This window comes from Melospiza melodia, chromosome 2, assembly GCF_035770615.1.
Source record: "Melospiza melodia melodia isolate bMelMel2 chromosome 2, bMelMel2.pri, whole genome shotgun sequence".
NCBI classification, from domain to species: Eukaryota; Metazoa; Chordata; class Aves; order Passeriformes; family Passerellidae; genus Melospiza; species Melospiza melodia.
This window is the reverse complement of record NC_086195.1, coordinates 127268429-127290479: the sequence shown is the minus strand read 5'-3', so window position 1 is coordinate 127290479 and position 22051 is coordinate 127268429. Positions and strand designations below refer to the sequence as shown.

Here is a 22051-nt window from a genome sequence, read left to right as displayed (position 1 = left end):
GTGCCAAATGATGGCTTTGCAGAAGCTGTTGAGGAACAGGAGGAAAAGACAAGGAGAAGAGAGAAAGAAGAAAGCGCAGCTGCCATCATTTCCCAAGTTCATCCTTCTCTGCTCCTGCCTGCTTCAAAATCAGCTAAAGCACAAATCTTCCCAGGACTGACCCTCACCTCCCCTTGTGCCACCTACAGAGGAGCACTTGCTGCATCCTCCAACAAAACCATTAAGAGCTGGAGAGAGGTGACAGATGGATCTGCCAAATGCACAGGGACAGGAGGAGCCACCCACCTCACCACAAGGGAAAATGGGTAGAGAATGACAGACCTGAGGGGGTCAAAGCAGGGGATTCCCTCCTCCAAGGCTGCTCTAGAGACCAGAGACTCCTCATTATCAAAATTAATTCACCTAACATAGTTAAAGTGCTTTGAGATACTTGGCAAAACAGATAGCTAAGTAAGTATTGCTTAAAAATGAGCCTTCAGCAGCTGACTGGCACAACAAATTGTTTTAGGTCACTTACCAAAGTAAGCTCTCCATTTTTCACAGTCCAAGATTACTACAATCACGCTCTCCGTGGGTCTTTTATTTATATGGTAAGAGCCTCATCCAGCCTCAGTAAAATAGATTTTTAGAGAAAGAAATGCAGACTATAAACAGCACTGCATTAGCAGACAAGCCATGTTGTAACTGGCACTTCTTATCTGTGCTCTTCTGTCAGAGGTTGTACATCAAACACAGCATGATTTTGTGCACTTTGATTGCTTTAAGAGCTGCCTCACTATGCTGAAACTATTTGCAGACAGAAAATCACCCTTATAAACACCTTTCACAAGCAGGTGGAAAAGACTAACAATCCCAGGTGCACCAGAAAAGCATATGAAAGAAAAACCTAAGGCAGCTGGTTCCACCTTCTTTCAGCTTTAGCTGAAAATTTCAGCTGAACAAGGTCAGATCTAAACTATTTCTTATTAGCTTCCAAAAAAAGATCTGAGACTAATGCAAAACTAAGTACACTATCAATCTTCCAGGAGAGAAGACCTTTTTCTCCTGTGGTGAAAATGAAACTTTAAATTAAGAGCAAATTACATCAAACCAACTGCAAGCAAAACACTACTCAGCAAGAATGCTGAATAACACTTAGATGATGAGCACGAACATCCACAGCTGCTGTTAAGATAAGGCCACCAAGATCTCATAGATCAAGCTGCAATCCCATACCCAGTCCTCCTGACACCTACCTCCTGAACTAGGACTGATGGAGACTGCTAGAAGTGGAAGGGAAGCAATGGAAGAGGTACCATAACTTGCAACACTCCTTTGGTTACCCAGCTCAAGTTAAAAGACTGCTAATGGACTGTGTGATCCTGTGTGCCATATTTTAAGCACCAAGTCTGACTCTAGAGAAGGTGCCAAAACATAGAGACAGGTGTGACAGTAAGGTGAAGCAGAGTTTATCTGGGCCACATGTGACACGCTAAGTTAAGGGTCACATTAAAACCAGTGCTACCTACTGATCAGAAAACAATTTCAGTACTGCTGCTACCATTGTACTGTGACTGAAAAAGAAAAATAGCACTAGATTTATCAAAATCCAAGAAATCTGACCTTGATATTGTGGAGCATTCAATGTGCCATCCAGGTCGTCCTTTTCCCCAGGGAGAATTCCAGGATAGCTCTTGAGGCTTGGCAGCCTTCCACAGGGCAAAATCTTTACCATGTCGTTTGTCAGAATCAGCTGGCAAGAAGTGATTTGTTAATGGGATATGTCTCAAAGAAAAAAAATGACCAATGAAAGCAAGAGGAAATGTGTATTTAGTGAACTACTCTGATTTTAATCCCTTTCAATCAACTTCTTTTCACTACAACTTCCCTCTCTTCCCCCTCACACCGGGGAAAATTGAAATATTGAAATACTGAAATATTGAAATTTATTTTGACAAGCTACAAAGATTCCTTATCCTCTACAAGGATTCAAGTTTCCTTAATATATCCTATCCTCTCAGTCCTTTTATCCTTGCCCAGTTTGTCTTATTTTTCATTCATTTAGTTACACATCCACCAGTTTCCCCAGGACAAATTGACTGCACTACAGCAGAAAAGGTAATAAAACTAAACCAAACCACACAAACAAACAAACATAAACCCCCACAATTTTTTCTCTGGGACACAATTGCCTTCTGTTTTATAAAACAAAGTGCACAGAGGTAAGAATCAAAACTGTTCTTGGACAGTAGCAACTTTTCACTACCATTTTCACCAATGGGTTCTCTACAAAGGTTCCCTCACAGCTACATTTGTTCCTTCCTTCATTGCCCAGGATGCAGTCCTTTTTGTTACAATACTGCAGGACTGTTCATCTCTGCTGACTCCTAACCTCCAGTCAAATACCAGCAACCCCTGGCAGGAGCCACAGAACAGGGCTCTGGACTCTGGACTTTATTTCTGACAAATACATGACCTCACTTTTAGAATCATACAACTCAAAATTCCTAAGAACTAAAGATACAGAAATATAACTCTAATTTTATCCACTGAATCTTCACCTGGGCTCTTCACGAGATTGTCAAATTCTGAGTGACCAGGATCTGCTGACTACAACCCTCTTCTGCCTTTTTTGAGTATATTGCTATAAAAGAGCACTCTTCAACCTCTCAGTTGTAAGCAAAACAAGTGTCAAAATCTTTAGAAATAAGAATGTATTTAGTTGTGACTGGAGAGGAAGCAGGGTAAAACACATAATCAGTCACAGCTGAGGCTGGAAGACACATCTGGGGATAGCCCAATCCAACCCCCTGCTCAGAGCAGGAGCAGCTGCAGCAGGCTGCCCAGGATGGTGTCCAGTTCACCTTTGACTGAGGATGGAGACTCCACAGCCTCTCTGAGCAACATGGTTTGTGTTAACCATCCTCAGGGTAAAAAGGATTTTTCTTGGCTTTAAATGAAATTCCTGTACTTCAAGTTGTGATCAGCGCCTCTTGTCCCATCACCAAGCACCCCAGAGGAAAGCCTGCCTCCATCTGCTCTACTCCATCAGTATGAGTACACATGGGTAGGATTCCCCTGAGCCTTCTCTCCTCCACGCTCGGTGGTCCAGCTCTGTCTGCTTTGCCTCATATGAAAGACGCTCCAGTATTTGGAGATGAAAGATGCTCTCCATCACTACTGTGGCCCTTTGCTGGCCTTTCCCCACTGCTGTTCTGGGGAGCCCAGCACCAGCCCTGCACTCCAGGCAGTCTCACCAGGGCTGAGCAGAGAAGGAACTGGCAATGCTCCTCCCAATGGTCATGCAGCCCAGGAGGCTGCTGCTCTCTGCGCTCAGTAATCACCCCTAAATAACTGTTGACAAAATGCATTCCCTCTGTAAACTGTGACACTGAAACAGCTCCAGAGCAGAGCTGTGAGAAGTTCTGGCTGCACCTGAGCATCAGCCCCTAGGACATTTTTAATAATTGCAAACAGATTTTTTTAACGATGCAATACTGAATTTTAGTTTACAAAAGTATGCAGGAGACCTGAATCAAATTCTCTGACACAGAGACCTCATCAGACCCTACTACTCTGCTGAACAGAGGTTCAGCAACCCTGCAAAGCAGGAACTGCAGCAAAATCTCCACAGCCTGCTCTAGCACAGCCTATGAGAGACTGCTCACCCTCACACAGAGGCTGCTTAGCCCAGTGAGAAGTAATGAAGGGAGCAATTCATCCAGTTAACTTCAGAGCAGGGCAACTGCCCCAACAAGAACATGGCAGGTGAGGTTTCCTTGTGCCTTCCCTTGAGTACCTCACTGCTGGCTACTGTAACAGCAAGAACACTACCCCACTGTGAAGTTTCTATGTACCACTACCAAGTATTTAATTAAAATTGCTTAAGAATCCTAATTGTTCTAAGGTACCAGAACAAAGGTATAGAGGGAAGGACAAAAGGAAGAAGAAAACCCAACTTTCCTCCTGCACTGGCAACAGTAAGTGCCTCAAAAAATAACTATGAAAGCACTGTAATCCTAATTAACTAGAAACTCAGCTATACACAATGGGTTAGAGAACTGTTTCAGACTGTTAAATGAAAGTCTGCACCTAGATGCAAAATGCATTCAAACAATGCATTAACACAAACAAGCTCATGCCACAAACTTACCTGCTTCATCTTGCGTATCAGGGTTAATAGCAGTTAACACTCCGTATCTTTTTCCCCAGGACTTAACATCAAAATAAACATTACCTAATACAAAAGAAATGTTTAGTTGCATAGCAAAGATGCAGTACATTGATGAGAACTTGATAACGTTTCCCTGAAAGCAAAAAAAAAGTGCTCTTCCACTCCCATTTGAAATTGTGATTTAGAAATTCAGAAATATGGCAAAAGTAGTAGCAGATGTTCCCATGTTATCCAGTTTTTCAGTAACCTCTGTGCACATGCTCATTCTGCCCACAGCATAACTCTGAATTCTGGGGATCTCCCAGGCTCTTCCTTGCCCATGCACAACCAGCAATCCCCTCCCTACTGCAGCTCAACCTACACCTAGTCCAGTTACAATGCACTTGAATTCTTCTACAGCCACCAGCTCTGCTAAAAAAAGAAACCCACACATTTTGCTTTGCAGACACATCTTTGACAGCACATAGGAGATACACAGCTCCTCTTCAGAGGTTCCCTCAGCTTTCTTATAGAAACCAGGCCAGGATTTCCCCAAGGAGTTTAGACAGCAGTTTATTACAGTAAACAATTATAATAAATAATGAGCTACATTTAACTTAGAAATTGAGTAATAGTTGTTCTGCCCACTCATGTCATCACAAACAACTCACTCACACCCTGTTAAGCAACAGAAGGAAAGCCTGGCACAAGGTATCTCATCTGATTCCAAAACAGGATTACTAAGAGCAGTGACTTCCTATACATGTGCTGAACAAGGAGTTACCTTGCTCAAAGTCTTACCTTGCAAGGTTGCATAAGCTTGTCCACTGGAAATTATTGTTTTTATAAAGGAGATTATTTGAGGAATATGGTCAGTCACCCTCATATATACTGTAGGAGGAAGGACCTTAAAGAAAGAGTAACATAGCATTAACACACTGCCAATGAGTTCCTTCATTCTAGGAGACAAACAAAAAAGAACATTCTTCTCAATTGTATCTTTAAAAAAAGTTGCAAGTATCATAAAAAAATCATAAGTAGTATTTAAGACACTACAGACAGAAGGGTGGCAAAAATAAACCCTGATTTTCCCAGTGGCTCACTCTCTGCTTCTGACAGGGAGACAAGAAGCAAAGTCACTTGAAATCAATGAAAGAAGATTTTGTGTTTCCTGTGCTTTCAATCAGGCTGTTTCTGCATTATAGTAGTATCTGTGAATCAAGGATCTACTGAATATAGAAAAAAAACTGTTCCAGAGTTTCATTTGTTCATTCTAAAGCTCAGGATTGCTTCTCCCCACATCTCCTTACTCAAAAGGTGTGCAATATCATTCTAGAAGAATGAAAAAGTAAATCAGCACTCAGTTTCCAAGCAACAAATTTATTTTTTCAGATCAAACTCTCAAAACCAGATTCTTTACCAAAATAATTGCTTAGAAATGCTTTTAGATTTACAATCTTGAGTGTTTGTACCTTTAAGGCAGCCATATCTTGTTTAAAGTCTTCTTCATAAATACGAGCAAGAGCTACTGGCGATATATTCATCTGAAAAAAAAGAGAAGCAGATTGGCAAATCGTAAGTCAGAGTAATGATATAAAATATGGCAATCTTTTCTCAGACAGCTAATAGCTAATTGGAAGACTTAGAGAGCCCCTAAGGTAAAGAGTCAGAAAGGCTTATTAATCTAACACTGACAGGGAGGAGATATAAATTATAAATAACTTAGAAGTAGTATTTAATTTATGCTTAATTTACAAAATATTAATATAGCTCTTTTAAGAGAAAGCAACCAAAGACTAAAATAATAAACTCCTTCCCTCTCTTATTATTTTCCTCTTGAGAGGGTCTTTCATTTCCAGTGATAAAATATACTACCATACACAGGACATTAAAACCATTCAACTTACTGACAGGAAACACCAATACCACCTACGTGTCAGAAAGACAGATCAGGAACTTGCAGGATGAGACAAGATATTCATTTCCAGTGATTAAGAAAAATAAGCTATTTCAGCAGATCATGGATACTCATAGATCTCAATACTGAAAGCCAGTTCCATGCTTTGCCAAGTCCAGCATTTCTCAAGCACCTTCTCTACATTTCTCATTCATGGGACATGAATAGGTTCCTCTTGCAGAGAGGATGAGAAAATGCAACCCAAAAGGAAAGGTACTTGCACATAGTAAAGGTACTTGTTCTCAAATACTCAGAAAAGACCAGGGATTGAAAGATGCATGACAGCAAAACCTGCCCTAGTAATCAACAGCACGGTATCAAAGTGTTTCAAATGCATGCTTTTACATCTTCTCTGAGAAAAAACTACTGGGGAGAGACAACATGCTGTCAGTCTCTCCATCTTGCTGGTAACTGAACCCTTAACAACACAAATCCCACATCATCACTTCCAATTCATTACTGGAGCACCTCTGTGGGTTCAGATTTTGAGAGAACAGGTGAGTACCACTGTTTGTACAAAGCAGGGGTTCTGGTGAAGACAATGTTCATGCAGCACTGAAATGAGGACAATGCTCAGCACCAAAAAGCAAAGACATGCTTCTGCCTACAGACCAGTGACTAGATTCATCTCTCTAGACAGCTCAGCCGCTTCTTTGATCAAGAAAGAAACAAAGGTGTCTACAGAAAGAAGATGGAGAATTTCCTCCCCTCCAGATGGATGTTCAACACACAAGGAGACTCGTGTCTCTCTCAAAGGACCCCTGATGGCATGCAGCATGTTCATCATGAACTAGTACCCAACTTTGAGGCTTCCCCCAGATGAACCCCACCAGGGGATGACAAACAAGCTCAGACATGTTGATTTACCACTGTAATGCTTCAGGTTCCAACAACAAAAGCAGGCTACTGAGGTAAAGGCCTTGGCCATCCAAAAAAAATGGTTGAGCAAACACTTCAAAAGGTCACCAAAAAAAAAAGCCAAGAAAAGATGACTTAATTGAACCAAAGAATGTAGTAAAGCAACACATCTTTCAAGAACATGTCATTTCCCCCTCCTCAAACACAAAATCGCTAAGATGTTCTGACAATAAGGAAAAAAATTTAAAATGCAAACACGGATTTAATATGCCTGAATTTTGGAGGTTTTTATTTTAGAATTGTTTACTGCCTTAGAAAACTGCTAGTAAATGGACTAAGGGAACAGACATATTTCTATATGAGTGGTGTGCTGGTATTCATTTGAATGCAGGGGCCTATATTTAACTGCAAAAGTAACTGTTTACTTAAAGATAAGTAAAAAGAACAGCTGTCAAATTCTCCGGCTCCAAGAAACTATCTTAAAGCTTGCAACTGCAATTCAGTCCCACACATTCACTTATGATCTCAAAGACATGAGTTATAGATTCTAAAATCAAATTAAACAAGAGGACTCAAAATGCAGAATAAAAATACAGAATCCAGTCTTAGTGCTTGAGGGTTCAAAAAGTGTTTTTAAAACCATTAAAAAAAAAAGGAATTGAAATAATCATTCACCAAGCTAATCGGGTAAAAAAGGTCCTATTAAAATTCTGCCAAGAACCACTTACAGCCCCAGTCTTACCAAGACCTACCCGTACACGCAGTGTTAACTTTCCTGCGGGCGACAGATCCAGGCAGGCCGGGTGAAGCTTTCCAAGGCGCTGACATTGCAGCTAGATGGTGCTCAGCACCTGCCCGGAACTGCCCTCGGCCCCACGCGGCAGTGCTTGTGTACAGCGCTGCCCTGCGTGATCACGGCACACAAACACTTCCCAGAACTCACCCAGAACCCTTCTGGCTGATACACTTTGGGATAATTTCACTGTGCTGAGGATTCACGCTGGGCTTTTGCTCCCTTCCAGCCTCTCAGGCAGGGGGAGAGGGCAGAAAAATCCCAGCTGTGGGCGCTGTAAGGCAGCTCCCTCTCTGCCTCCCCCCATCACTCAGCTCTGTACCCATTTACCCCCACAGCCCTCCTCACTGCCAGACCCATTACAGCCACACTAGGGAACCAGAAGTCTCAACGTTAATTACCTACTAATTAAAACAAACATAACTAAAGAACCCCAAACCCAGGTTAATTTTCCTACATAAGCAGCTTAGAAAATACCAAAAGGTTAGTCAAAGATTGCGGCAAACACCTACCTCATTGGCTCTTTTTATTATCTTGTCATCTATGTCTGTGATCCCCATCACCATGATAACTTCAATTCCAAAAAATCTTGTCATTATCCTTCGAATTATATCAAATCTAACATAGGAGCTGGAAGAGAAAGAAACACGAGCTTTTGAACACGTAGTAGTAAGAATAAACTAAAACAAAAATAACCAACAGCCACGGGGACAATCTAATTAATCCCAACACTTGCAATGAAAAGATCTTCAGTACATAAGGTGTTTTTCCAAAACCAGTTGCTACCTGGACAAAAGTCAAGCAAATTTCTCTTGAACTGGCCTACCCTCTTCTGGCATTAGTGACACATTACATCAGATTTTCTGAGTGTTCTCTTTTGTTGCATCTCTTTATTCAAAGGGTATCACAAGCTACAGGAGCTGGGAGACTCTTTCAAAGCCAACAGGACAAAATGAGACACATAGATCAGATGTTCTTGAAATACATCCCTTAGGCTTAGTATATCCTAAGAGGTTTTCAAAAGTCATGCAGCAGAACAGGGAGAAATAAAGCAGGATTCAAATTAACTTTTCTTAGGGTTGAGTAACAACAGATACCAGCCACCAATAAAGTATTTCATTCACACACCATCACAGATCTTTTCTGATAGCAAAGAGTAGATGCTCCATAGCTTATTCTGTTTTATTTACATTTGAGAATAAAAGTTATTCTGAAAATTATTCAGGGCTTTTACCACAAAGCAGAGTATTAATGCTGATAGATTGGTGGATATACAAGCTGTAGAGGGCTGCTGCAGCTCCTGCTCACAGACTCCCCATCTGTAATTCTCAAAACACACTTTCACTGAGTTAAACTAAATTACTAGGTGGGATACTAGAAGGTGACTAAAATCTCTGTGTCTGCCCTGCAAGATGATGAGAATCCTCAGTATTTCTGGGCTGTTTTCTCCAAAGCCAGCAAGGAGGTTCACAGACCTACAGGTTCCCATTTCATTCACAGCATCACACAAACTGCAACTCCCATGGCTGCCAGAACAAAGAAGTGTAAGCAACTCCAGAAATGGATTTGCACCCTTCCCAGCAGGTGCCAGGTAGCACTAAGGTACTGATTTATGGATGCAGAATATCTCAATGAAGAAAAATACTTTTAGTTGTTGCTTGTGCCATGCCCATGCTGAATAAAAGACTTTTTGAAAGCCTTGCTGCCAGGGAGATAGTTTTTAATGAATAGCAGCTCACTGGGAGTAAGGCTCATCTAATGTGGTGACATGATTCCATAAGAATATTAAATTGGCCTTTGGATCCTGTTCAGAGGAACAACACCAGCATCAAAAGCTTGATATTAGATTTAACAGCCCTGCAGTCACTGTTCCCAGAGCAGGCACAAATTTCACACTGTTCCCTGTCCTCTCATCTTCCAACTGAATTAATGGAAGAAACTCTGCAAGAACAAGAGCAGAATTCCTGATACCACAGGGTCTTTACCACTTCAGCACTGATAAAAAAACCCAGCCAAAACAGACAGTCAAGATCAGGGGGTGGCAGAGCACGTGCAAGAGAAATCTCTCATGGCTGGTTTTACTCTTACTTCAAAGCATTCAGCCAGGAACCGGGATGCCAACAAGGCTGCAGGTCAAACCAGTACAATCAAGGTCAGACCCAGAACTGGGGGGGAAAAAATATTATTATTTGCCTGTCTTACTTTTTTCTCTATATAGAATGGGTGTTGGATGTCATATGGAGGCAGACAGAGGATTTGTTTTTAGGACTGGAAGCACAACATACTAGAGAATGTTAAATTATTTAGAGAAAAAGAACTCCTTGTGGAATGGAAACAGGACAGGAGAAAAATAATGCCATTATTTCCAAATTCTCTTCAAGGATCTCAAACTCATTTTCATGATCCACTTCTGCTTTATTACCTGCTCCATTTGTTGTGTTTGACACAAGTCAAATGTAAGACAGAGGGGGAAAAAGGGAATTCTAGTAAGAAAAGAACATGTGGCAGGAGTACAACAATATGAAGGTATTTAACAAGAGCAGCAGAGTAGCAACAGCCACCACTCCATTTGACTTTATGCTATTTCCCAGGGCCCCTCCTGGCCCCCAACAGCAGCACACATTCCAGCTGTTCTATGGCTGGACCTAGCTACTGGGGAAAAAAGATACCATTTTGAAAAATAAATAAACAAATAGAACCAAGAGTGCTCCACCATCCTAACAAATCAACTGAGCAACAGGATGTCAACACTGACATGTGTAAGACCAGAGATACTGGAAAGGAACAGCCAACTCCTCCCACGCTGGAGGGTTCAACTGATGAGAAAAGAGAGCAAAAGGTCTTCAGTGCAGACACCTTGTCAGGCAACAGGAACAACACGTGAAGTGCTTAAAGAGGTGCTAAAACGGGGAATTATACCTGGTGTATCTGCATGATACACCAAAGGCAATATTCTGCACTAACCATTCTTTCTTAAATTAGCACATGAAGAGGTCAGACCGGGTGAGGAAGATGTATGGCAAACCTCCACAGTGGGAAAGCCTGAAATTGCTTATTTACACATGGGTAAGAAAAGATGGGTAAAAAACCAGCAAGTGTAAGCAAGGCCCTTCCACTCCCTCTTTTAATCAAGAAAGTCTGAGGGCAAGGAACCACTGAAAAAACAAGACATTTAAAAGCCACAGAGAGCTGCAAGACCAATGGGTTAAATTCTCCACCTCTATAAAACATTGTGGTCTAGATCAACTATACCCCTTAGGACAGAAGCACCTCTGCAATTCCCTTCCCTATTACACCATGTCAGGGAAGACAGGCCCTATCACACTAGAGAACCTCAACTGAGGGATAAAGACAAGAAACTTATAACCATCTTTTTTACACAGTTACTTTCAAGTGATGATTTTAAATCGTGATTATTTCAAGGTAAACTGTAAAGGAGCCTGTATCACAAAGAGCTGTAGATTTAAATACACCAATTACTATGACTTTCCTGAAAATACTAAGTACAAACAACAAGTCCAAGATATCATGTTCTTGATTTTTAGGTCACAAGTAAAAAGCTAGGTCAGTTTACTGCTGAGACTTGACAAAAGCAAGGAGGAAAAAGACACCACAACATACACACAACAGTACAGCAGCATTAACATTAGCACTGACAACAATACTTTCATATAACTGGTATTTTAAGTCCTCCTTTTTACAGAACAAAGCAGCAATTGTACAATTACTGTGATGGCTCAGTTCAACATGAGCAAGATTCAACACAAATTTCTGAATGAAGTTGAGACAGGATGAGAAGCTGTGAAATCCCTTACATTGAACGGGAACTATTCAGTTACTGAAATGCACAATATCTGATCTTCATACAGATGGCAATTATCTGATAAACCCCTGCTCTTCCAAAGAGCACAACACAACCTGCTCTTTAAGAACCTTAAGAGCAGCTTGAGCTGCTGCTTGCTGCAACTCCCCTCAGTTTCACAGGAACAGCAGACACCCTGCACGTCTACTCATCAGGTGTGTTGTTTTGAAACAAGTGCCAGCAACCTCTTCTGGTGTATTTAAAATACTTTTTCAAAGTTACTTATAACGAAGCTAGCTTATTGTTCTAACAATCCTAATGAACTACAGATAAAAACCTTTAAGCTACCTGGACTTTCTGAGATTTGAGATGCGATGTGTTCATCTATGAACCTTGAAAGCACCTTTCTATTAGCCAGCCCTGCATGGCTTTTCCTTGGTGCCAACACAGTGCCTGAACTAACCTGAGGTGAAACTATCTTTTCACACAGCTGAGAGGCTCTGCTCCAGATCACGAACTCCACATGAGAGGTCACACTATGGTGATACAATTTGTTACAAATCACCCTACCCAAACAAACTGCACACATTCCTAATGCTTCTTCCTAAGACACAGATGCACACTCTCTGCCTCAGCCAGGCAGCAGAACCAACAGCCCCTTTATGGACTACCCCAGCCCCAGAGGAAAAATACACAACAAACAGACTTTTGCCCTTCGCACAGCACAGGGGACGAAGGGCTGGGCCTCGTGTCAGCAGTTACAGCTCTGTCACCAGGACACACACTGCAGCCTGGGGATGCCCAGCACTGTATTCCCAGCACCCCTGGCATGGGATGTCCAGCGCCGTGTATGTGCCTGGATGTCCCCACGCTGCCATCCACGACTCACCAGGCGTGCCCCAGGTGTGCGTGGTCATACACCGTCGGCCCGCAGCTGTACCTGCAGGAGAGGAGGCAAACAGAATCACTGAATTGTTAAGGTTGGAAGATCACCCAGTCCAAACCCCTGTCAAGGCAGGGTCACCTACAGCAGGTGATACAGGAATGTGTCCAGGTAGGTTTTGAATGTCCCTAGAGAGGGAGTCTCCATGAGCCCTCTGGGCAGCCTGTCCCAGTGCTCTGCCACCTTCAACATAAATCAGTTCTTTCCCATGTTGAGGTGAAACTTCTTGTGTTTTAGTTTATGGCCACAACTCCTCGTCCTGCCACTAGGCAATGCCAAAAGGAGCCTGGCACCATCCTCTTGACACCCATCTTCGAGGTATTTATATGTATTGCTGAGTTTCCCCTCTCAGTCTTCTCTCCCCTGGACTAAACAGGCCCAGCTCCTGCAGTCTCTCCTCGCAAGAGAGACGCTCCGGTCCCTTAATCACTTCGTGACCCTTCTCTAGACCTTTATCCAGTAGCTCCATGTCTTTCGTGCCCTGGAGCCCAGGAGGGGACACAGGAGCTGTTTCCGGACACAAACCGCTCCTGTCACCCCCGCCACCCCCCGCCCGCCGCGCCGCAAGGCGCTACCAGGTCGCCACTCCTTCCGTGGCCAGCACGAGCGGCTCCTTGCTCCGGCTCCGGCTGTTGTACGCCACGATCCCGCTGTCGCGCCCCGCCGGAGGCGCCCACGGCCGCCGCCGCGCAGCGCCCGAGCACCGCCGCGCTCCCGCCTGCCCCCGGCCGGCACCGGGGCCGAGCCCGCACCGCCGGGCCGCCGCCGCCGCCCCGCGCAGCATGGCCCGCAGGCTGCCCGGCCGCGGGCGGGGAGAGCACAACCCGCCGCCACAGCCGTGCGGGACCCGCGGCGGAGCGGGGCCGGGGCCGCCGGGGCGCAGGAAGGGGCGGGGCCTGCGGGCGGGGCCGGGCCGGGCCGGGCCGGGCCGGGGGGGCAGCGTCGCTCCCGCCCCGCTCCGCACCCCTCCCGGCCCGCTCCGCCCCGCTCCCGGCGCGGTCTGCCGAGCGCCGCCATGGTGAGCCTGCGCTGCGGGGCTTGGGCCGGCTGGGTCCCGCTGGCACGGCGCGTACCCAGCCTTGTGCTTCGGCACAACCCCAGCGCGGCTTCTTCCTAGCGAGGTTTTTAAGGGAGATGTTTGTAATGTGTGACTAATTCACCATAATGGTCTCCACTGTGTCGAGTCAATTCGGTCACTTCAGGGAATGAATCTCTTTTTGCATTGCCTTTCAGGTCAGAGAACGGCTGGCAGCCTGTTAGTTCCTGGAAATAAACATGGTGTGACATTCCCAAACTCCCAAATCAGAGTCTCAGAAAACACTTAATGCACTCCCTGACTCCCACATACTTGTATAAAGTGTTACCTGACCTAGACGTTTTCAAAAATGACAGCAAGTGCTGCCGAGTACTTGGTGAGGTGCCCTAAAGGTAGCCAGGCTGACTGTCAAGGTCTGCTTCCTCACTGGGGATTTTTTTTCTTGCTTTCAGAGCATATCGAGGAAATGGAGCTTAACTGGCTGCAGTACCTTGAACCACGGCTACTCAACCAGAATGAGTAACAGTGTAATGGAACAGACATAAGGGTACCAAAAGTATTTTTTAATGAGTACCTTGTTTCCAAAAGTGACTATGAGCAGATACCAAGGAAATAAGTGAGAATTCCATAAGTTTATAACCACAAAGATGATCAGAGGGATGGAACAGGTATCCTGTGAAGACAAGAGAGTTAGGGTTGTTCAGCCTGGAGAAGGCTCCAGGGAGACCTTACAGCATCTTCCTAGAGAGGACCTACAAAAAAAGGGGAGAGCAACTCTTTACTTGTACAGATAGTGACAGGACAAGGGGGGAACCGTTTTGAACTCAGAGAGGAGAGATTTAGATACATGTTAGGAAGAAATTCTTTACTCATAGGGTAGGGAGGTTTTGGAACAGTTTGCTCAGAGAAGCTGTGGATGCCTGATCCCTGTAAGTGTTCAAGGCCTGTTGTGGTGCGCTGTATTGTCCCATTTTGGCCTTCCAGGTCACTTTCCCAGGTGTGCCTATGTCTCTCTCCCTTCCCCCTTACCCCCATGCTGAGTGAGTCCTGTCACTCAGACCTAACGTTCCAGCAAGGCGTCGTGTGGTTGGTCAAGTTCAAAGGATGCCCCTATGCCCAGAGGTCATTGGCCTGTCTGGGTGTCATCTTCCCCTGAGACCCTGCCCCTCTCACCTGGTTGGTGGCTCACCTGTACCTCCCCTCCCCCTGTCCCTGAGCTTAAAAAGGTGATCAGACCATGCGGTCTCGGTTCTGTTGGAGCAGGTCCTCACGTTCAGACCTCTGTAACCATGGAATAAACCTCTGGACATTAAACCCTCCAGCAGAATCCTCTCCTTTTTCTCTTCACCATCGCCTGAAGCTATCCTCCTGAGGTAACGGGGTCCCTTACAAGCCTGGACTTGTTCAGTGCCCAGCTGCAACCACCAGCAAGCCGAGGTATCTCTGGGGTGACACGCCGCAGTTGCTGCCTTTGGCCCAGCAGCGAGGGTCAGACTGGCCCAGGCACAATCTAACTGGTAATATTGGGAGCCTTTTTTTCCAATAAAGGCCAGGTTGGATGGGGCTCTGAGGAACCTGGTCTAAGTGACAGATGTCTCTGCTCAGAGGGGTTGAAACTGGATTATCCTTAAGGTCCCTTCCAATCCAAGCCTTTCTACGATTCTGTGAATATCTTCCCAGATATTTTTCCAGCTTCCAAACAGATGGCATCTTCAACTGAATATCTTGTGATTTTTTTTTTTTTGTGCCTCATCACCCCCCCCCCCCAGGTTTTTGTACCCAACCTCACAGATTGCTGTACCATTAATTCCCCCTTCTCTGTGAACCCACATCAATCCCAGGCTTTGGCAAGGAGTACTGCAGGTCTACTGCCATCTTTAGGAAGCACCGTCTTGGCATGTGTTGAACTCAAGGCCTGTGAGCTCCAGTTATGGCCACCCTTGCTCTTGTACAAGGAGAGTGAGTGAACTCACCTTGTCTGTCCTGCTCCTGACTGTCTTCCACACAATCCTCTACACAGGCTGTTCAGGGAGAGCCTTTTCAGGTCCCTCAGACCACTGTGTTACCTGCTGAGGCACCTTGCTGGTCTTTGGGAGGAGGGCACTACTGAACACTCACAGCTTTTCTGGGCTGGATGCTGCAGGTGTGCCTGTGGTGAGCTGCCTCACAGAAGTGTTTGTATTGTTTCCTCTTCTATCTGCCAGGGATAACTTGAATAGATTTTTCTCATAAGTAATAAGAGCATTTAAAATTATTGCTTTTACATAATACTTGATGTCTGTCTACAGTTTACTCAATTTTAGAGCATATCAGATATAAAGCCCGACCAGTGGCAAATGTTTCCTTTTTCTTTTAATAGGTACTCTCCACAGAATTTGTCATTTAACAATCTTAACATTTTGATCAAATAAGATACCTATTTTATGAGCTTGTTAATTTAAGACTACCTAGGATGAAATTCAGGATACCATCCAATAACCTTTGTAAATGTTTGCTTTGTATGTTTCTCAGGAAGCTTCACAAGCCAATTATTTCAGCTTCCATAATGAGCTGGTTTTGATGTCTTGCTGTTCAACACACATCTAGTTAAGACTTGTCATTAACTCTGTTGTCTTCTTTGTTCTGTATGGTTCTAAGCACTTTGACAGAGTTCAAATCAATGCTAAGTAACAATGGATGTTTTTTAGGCTTAATTCCAGGTTTAGCTATCATGGATGAAACTGCCAACAGATCAGAAGAATGCAAGAGCCTTTTCTTTCCCATTGGTTTCAGAAGGCTTAGTGTCTGTGCTAGCCAGACTGGCTTTTAGCATTTAGTCCCAAAACCTCTATGTCCTGCTGTAAAATGTTATTTTCTGACGGTGGGAAAAGCCACAGTTATTAAATGCCTGAAATAAACAGCTAACATCATTCATGCCTGAGATTTAATGCAAAAGAATACACCCAGTGGAATAGTGGAAAGTGTTCTTCAAACACCTAAGTACAAAAAGAACCTAATTTCAAATGAAAGCAAAACTAATCCTGGTGGATAAAAACCATGAATTATTCATGTTAAAAATACCAGCATTCTCAGAATCAATTGGTCTGTGGCTGTAAGCATACCTCCACTTCATGCCACCTGTACCTGTACCTGCTCTGGGACATGTGCAAGGACACAAAAGTCATCTACCAGAAGTGCAGAACAGCAGCAAAAGGTTTTATGCCACCAGGAGACCTTTGCTTCCACCTGGATAGAAGATGCCTTTGGAGTTTGCAGGCAGTTGGAGCCAAGGTACACATGATCAGTGCCAGGCCTGGGCCTGCTGTACTCCTGTAACTTCAGCTCTTGCAGAATAGCCAGGAGGAAATGTGATCTGCAGAGCAGTGCAGCTCTTAGTCACACTCCCACTGCAGCAGGTCTGCCTGAGCTTTGGGTAAACTCTTGTTTCAAGGGGACACACATGTATTTAATGTTGTCAGCTCATGTTCTCATATTTTTCTTAAGAGTCATCAAGGCTAAAACTTCCTTTAAATTAAAAACTGAAATTCCAAGGTAAAGGGGTGACTCCTGAACACTTTAGAAGGGATCTCTGTGTTTTCTGTTCCTTTATCTGAGTATGTAAGAAGGCAATGTTTCCCCTCCATCCTTGATCAAGAAGGAAGTCTGTTAGAAGCACAGCTGTGTGTTCTGTCCACCAGCAGTGCTGACAACATTTCTGTGGTGAGCAGGGAGGATCTCTGGGGATTTTGGCTTACCTGGCTTCTGTATTTTCCAGCCTCCAGTCCTAGTAATACCTATAAGATTTTCCCTCAGAGGTAAGATCCCAGAGCATGTTTTGTATCATACATGAATAAAGCTAAAAAACAATTATCTATTTCCATGTATTATTAGGAGACACATGCTTTGTAATTTTTTACAGTTTCCCCCATATTGCTAAAGGTGCTGTATTTTATCTTCTAAAAATTCAGCCACACCATCTTAGAATTGTTGACAGAGGAAAAAGGTTGCATTTGCTGTGTTAGCAAGAGCGTGTTTCCAGTATCCGTGGCCGTCCTCATCAAGTTCTACTTCAGAAACCTGGCAAGGAGGCCAAATCTGAGAAAATACAGGGGCAAAGGTTATAAAGACAGATTACAAACCAAAAGCAAAGACGAGCTAAATCCACTGCAGTGGACTGAATTTCTGCTGGTGCTCTGCAGTAATCTGTAGTTACAGACACATTTTAACTTTTATAGTCTTTTTATTTTTAGAAAATCTAGGTGCTTATTGGTTTGTTTCAGAATCTTGTTTGATTTTTTAAATGAGACTAAAAATTGCCTCAATCTTATTACAAGTGCTTGGCTCAGAAATATTGTAAATGTTGAGTGGCCATTCCACCAAATATTCACAAGGTAAAGAGTATGCTTTATAAAAGAGAAATCATCTTGAGAATTTATTTGAAAAGAGTTGTTCTGGGGACGGGGAGTAACACTGCAAAAGAAAATTCATTGCTGGTGGACATATATAACCAATTAAACTTACTTGCTCTTACCAGAAGTCTATTAGCTCTTAGGTTCAGAAAACCTACCCACCAACTGCTCTGACATACATTGCCTGTTTTTCATTGCAAGTGTTTGGGTCCTGCACCACAGCTGACCACAAGTCTGAGGGTTGGTAAGAATTCAGTGAAGGTTTAGATTGGTTCTTTGTCAGTAGTTTCCAACTGCTGATGTATATCTCTCTTGAATTCACTAAAGGAATGTGAATCCCATGGAATATGTTGCCCTTGATCTGTGTTCATTCCATTGACATCTGAGACAACTCAGATGTATTTGCTTTGGCCTTCTACTGCAATGCACATTTACTTGTTCCAGTCAAATTTTTTTGCTGACCTTTAATGTCAGTGTAATGCTGTTTAAGCTCACTATGCTTTAGAAGTGCAGCAAGTGCAAGAAAAAGGAGGCAATAGCCAGGAAACAGGTGTGAGAAGAGGCAGTGAGTGCAACTGCCTTGGGGCAAGCAGAGGAGGAGATGTGAAATGTCTGATTAAAAAGGGAGAAGTTTAGAACAGCAGGCCAATGTTAGGTGGGCATTTGGAAAGTTCATTAAGTTCTTGAGCCTTTACTGGGAAGCAGCAGAAGGACAAACAACTAGATTTGTTTTCCAGATTTTAGAATGTATTCATCCAACATTATTTGGTGGCATGAACAGCTATTTCTGGCCTAAATATCTGTAAACAGTATATACTATCCAGGGCACTGCCAATGTGGATTGCATGAAAGGGTGAGCCATGACTCTGCCGGTCTTCATACTTGCAAACCTCAGCTCTGCTCATCTTGCATGTTAATTGTTTGTACTTTTGTTTCAAAACTCACAACAAAAGCAAAATTAACAGGCTTGTAAAATTCTACTACCATCATCCACGTAAGCATGAATTTAGCTTCATAAAGAATAAACAGACAAACAAGCAAGGAAAAAACCCTCCAAGCATATGTAACTATAGAAGAGGGATTAAGCTATTAAATGGTGCGGAAACAGCAATTCATTAGCAGGAATAAACCCATCTGATTCATCTGTACTATAAAGTATAATGACAAATGATCAGAAGACACTATCTTTTCTAATAAACAGAAACACAGCTGTAATGATTACACAGTATTTCATAAATAGGAAAGATTTCTTATAAACAGAGCAAAGGGGCTTGGGAGCCAAAGGAGGAGAGATACATACTTTTATCCTCTAGACAAATATAAGAAATAGGAAGAAAATTAAGCCCAGGAGTCTCTTCCTTCTTTGATACATGACATTCACTTCTACTTGCAAATCCTTCTCCATGGTAAGAAATGGGCCCCTAATATGAAAAGAACGTCTGAAACTCTACTCAAAATCTTCCATCTCTCACCTAATGTAGTTCAGAGGCAAGAGGCCAAAGTAAGAAGAAAAACAGAGGAGAAGAAGGAAAAGCAGCAACGGGCAGTGGGCATCAGCTCCATACCTTCTAACACTTCCCCCTCTAGAGATGTACTCATACACCTGATTTTATCCTTCCCTCCCCCTCACCCAGCTTCCTAAAACAATGGCTGACCTGCTGCTGGGCTTAGAGGGGGGTGCAGAGAATTGAGATTTCTGGGTACAGGTATATATTTGATTACAGCACTATACAAAGCACTGAGCATCATATTTAAGAGCTGTAAAACAGGACCTTCAGAGAGGACACCAAATGCATTCTCAGGGGAGTTCAGTCCCTTCCTGTCTGTCCCAAGGACTTGTGCAAAGTCCCATGATGGTTTTTCTCTGTCACTCTTCTAGTAACATACAAGAAATTAACAGAGGAGGATCTAGTAGACAGCACTTTTAAGAGCCTGATGACACCAATCTCTTTCAACTCAGCACATCCAAACTATCAATACTTTTGTTGAAAGATAGTATTGCTGCAACTTAGCAGGCTACCATTACACCTCAGCGTTTCCCTTCCTATTTTTTTTGTCTATTAAGAGGAGGGACAAAAGTTCCTGTTTAGCAAATTAACAGGTACTTTTACAAAATAATTTTTTATTCATACATGTAATTACTTGTGTGTGTCTAGAATGATGATTACCTTTTTTGCAAGAATGACTCTTTTTAGGACTCATCTGTATTCTTTTCAGATGTCTTGCCTATACTGAGTCATAATTATTGGCTTGGATTCTTACACTACCCAGGGGACTGTTAACTACCTTTAATCGCTGACAGTGGCTCACCTTCTTGAAGGCAAGAAGGCTTTAACTACCAGATAGGTGCCAACAATCTAGAATTGGAATAGAAAACCTATTCCCAGGCTAGTGCAGCCATTAGACAACTCCCTCTCTATGCCACGTAAACCAAAGCTCACAGGTCCAGAAACACTGGCTTGGAGCAACGCCTACATGCCATGGTGCTTCCAAGTTAAAAACCTGAGACCTTGTGTATGTGGCTTTTATTTACTTCAGCAACTCGTTTTTTTACAGCAACTCCTGGAAACAGAAATTGAGAGGAAGAAAATAACGGGAGAACTTACAGGGATCTTCAGAAAACAAGGAAGTTCCCTCTGACATCTGCCCGTAACAGCGGGTCGGTATCAGTTCACAAAGTTTGGTCTGTGGTACCATCTCCACTCCTCAGAAAGCATTTGGGTGCATGTCTCCCACTGGGGGGTGGGAGGGAGGATACTGGAGGTACTGCTAAACAGGTGCCTGTTCTTCCCTGCGAGCCCCAGCTCTGGGTTCACACACCAAGCTGCGGGCAGCAGCAGAGCCATTGCACAGGGCTCGGACTGGGCTGAGGTGCCCGGGCAGGCCGCCGCTCCCGCAGCGAGCAAAGCGCCGGGGCCTCACCGAGCAGCGACTGCACCAGCGAGTCCGGGCGCTCACAAGCGATGACTCAGTCTCCCCTAAATTAGGGGATTGCCGGTGACGTCTGCTAAAACAACAAGAGGCATAAAGCGCACGTTGTTTTGCTTCAGCAGAGCTGGGGTAGATCTTTCCAGCCCCGCCTTCCCCGCTCCTCGTTCCCCGATCCCGGCAGAGCCGGGTGCCTGAAGCCTCCGGGACATGGCAGCGACTCCAGGACGCAAAGGCAACGCTGACCGACAGCGGGGCTCCTCCGCTGGACCGCCGGGACGCTGGCGGGGAACATAGGGCTGTACTCGAGCTCCCCTTCTGCTCCTCCCCTTCTGCCGGCAGTAAGCCCTCTCCACCAGCAACCATGCGGGGCGGGAGCGTTCCGCCGCCGGCCTCTTGTACAACGCAGCCCCGGCGGCGTCCCCCGGTGACGCTTCCCTCGCCACTGCACGGGACAAGGCAACCACAGCAAGCTCGTTCGCTGGCTGGCTCGGGCACCCTCCCTCCTTCCCTTTTCCTCCCCTCCCGCCCTCCAGCTAGCCTTGCCTCGCGCATGCGCAACCGCCCGGAGACCGCTGGGAAACGTAGTCGCGCTGCGTCCCTAACGGCTCCATTTTCTCCCCGTCGCCAGAGGAATCGCGCGTGCGCAGGCCCGCCCCCTCCCTCGGGCGTTACCGCCCCCTCTGCCGCGGCGCGCGGTATCCCGGGCAGCGGTGTCACAGCGGGGATTGGCCGAGGGGGCCGCGGGGCGGGACGCGAGGGGCGCGCTGATTGGCTGGGGCGGCTGTCAGGCGCCGCGGGGTGATGGATGCGGGTGCCCGCTGAGGAGGGAGGGACGGAACGCTCCCTGGTTCCCCTCGGCGTCCGGCGTCGCGCCGGGCACAGCTCTGCCCGCAGCGCGGGGTGGAGTCGCATGGTTCTCAGTGTTCCCCTCTCCTAGGAAGGGCTTCGGAGCCGCTCCATCCCGGGGCGAGCTGGCAGGAGGCGAGACTCCTCCAAAGTCCCGGTACCATAGCGCAAAATCATTCACTTGCCCCCGCGATCCCCCCCCAGCCTCCCCGCGGGCCGCTCGCCTCGCAGCCTCCGCACAACTTCACCGGAGCCTCCGCCTTCCCCGGGGCTTCCTTCACCCCACGCCCACGCCGGCCCTGCGCCGCCCGCCCCCTGGCTCGGCCCGCATCCCCGCCGCCTTCCCTCCCTCCCCAAACGTGAGT

General features: G+C 45.0%; 1 protein-coding gene across 1 annotated transcript in view; it reads right to left on the bottom strand.

The window, feature by feature from the left end:
• CARS2 (cysteinyl-tRNA synthetase 2, mitochondrial) overlaps positions 1-13269 on the bottom strand; it is a 35952-nt gene extending 22683 nt beyond the window's left edge. The window contains exons 1-7 of the mRNA XM_063149974.1: positions 13061-13269; positions 12432-12482; positions 8253-8370; positions 5605-5676; positions 4934-5039; positions 4133-4216; positions 1603-1732 (exon numbers count right to left, since the gene is read on the bottom strand). Coding sequence (XP_063006044.1) covers positions 1603-1732; positions 4133-4216; positions 4934-5039; positions 5605-5676; positions 8253-8370; positions 12432-12482; positions 13061-13269 — 770 coding nt within the window. The remainder of the gene's footprint in view (positions 1-1602; positions 1733-4132; positions 4217-4933; positions 5040-5604; positions 5677-8252; positions 8371-12431; positions 12483-13060) is intronic.
• Positions 13270-22051: the final 8782 nt, after the last annotated feature.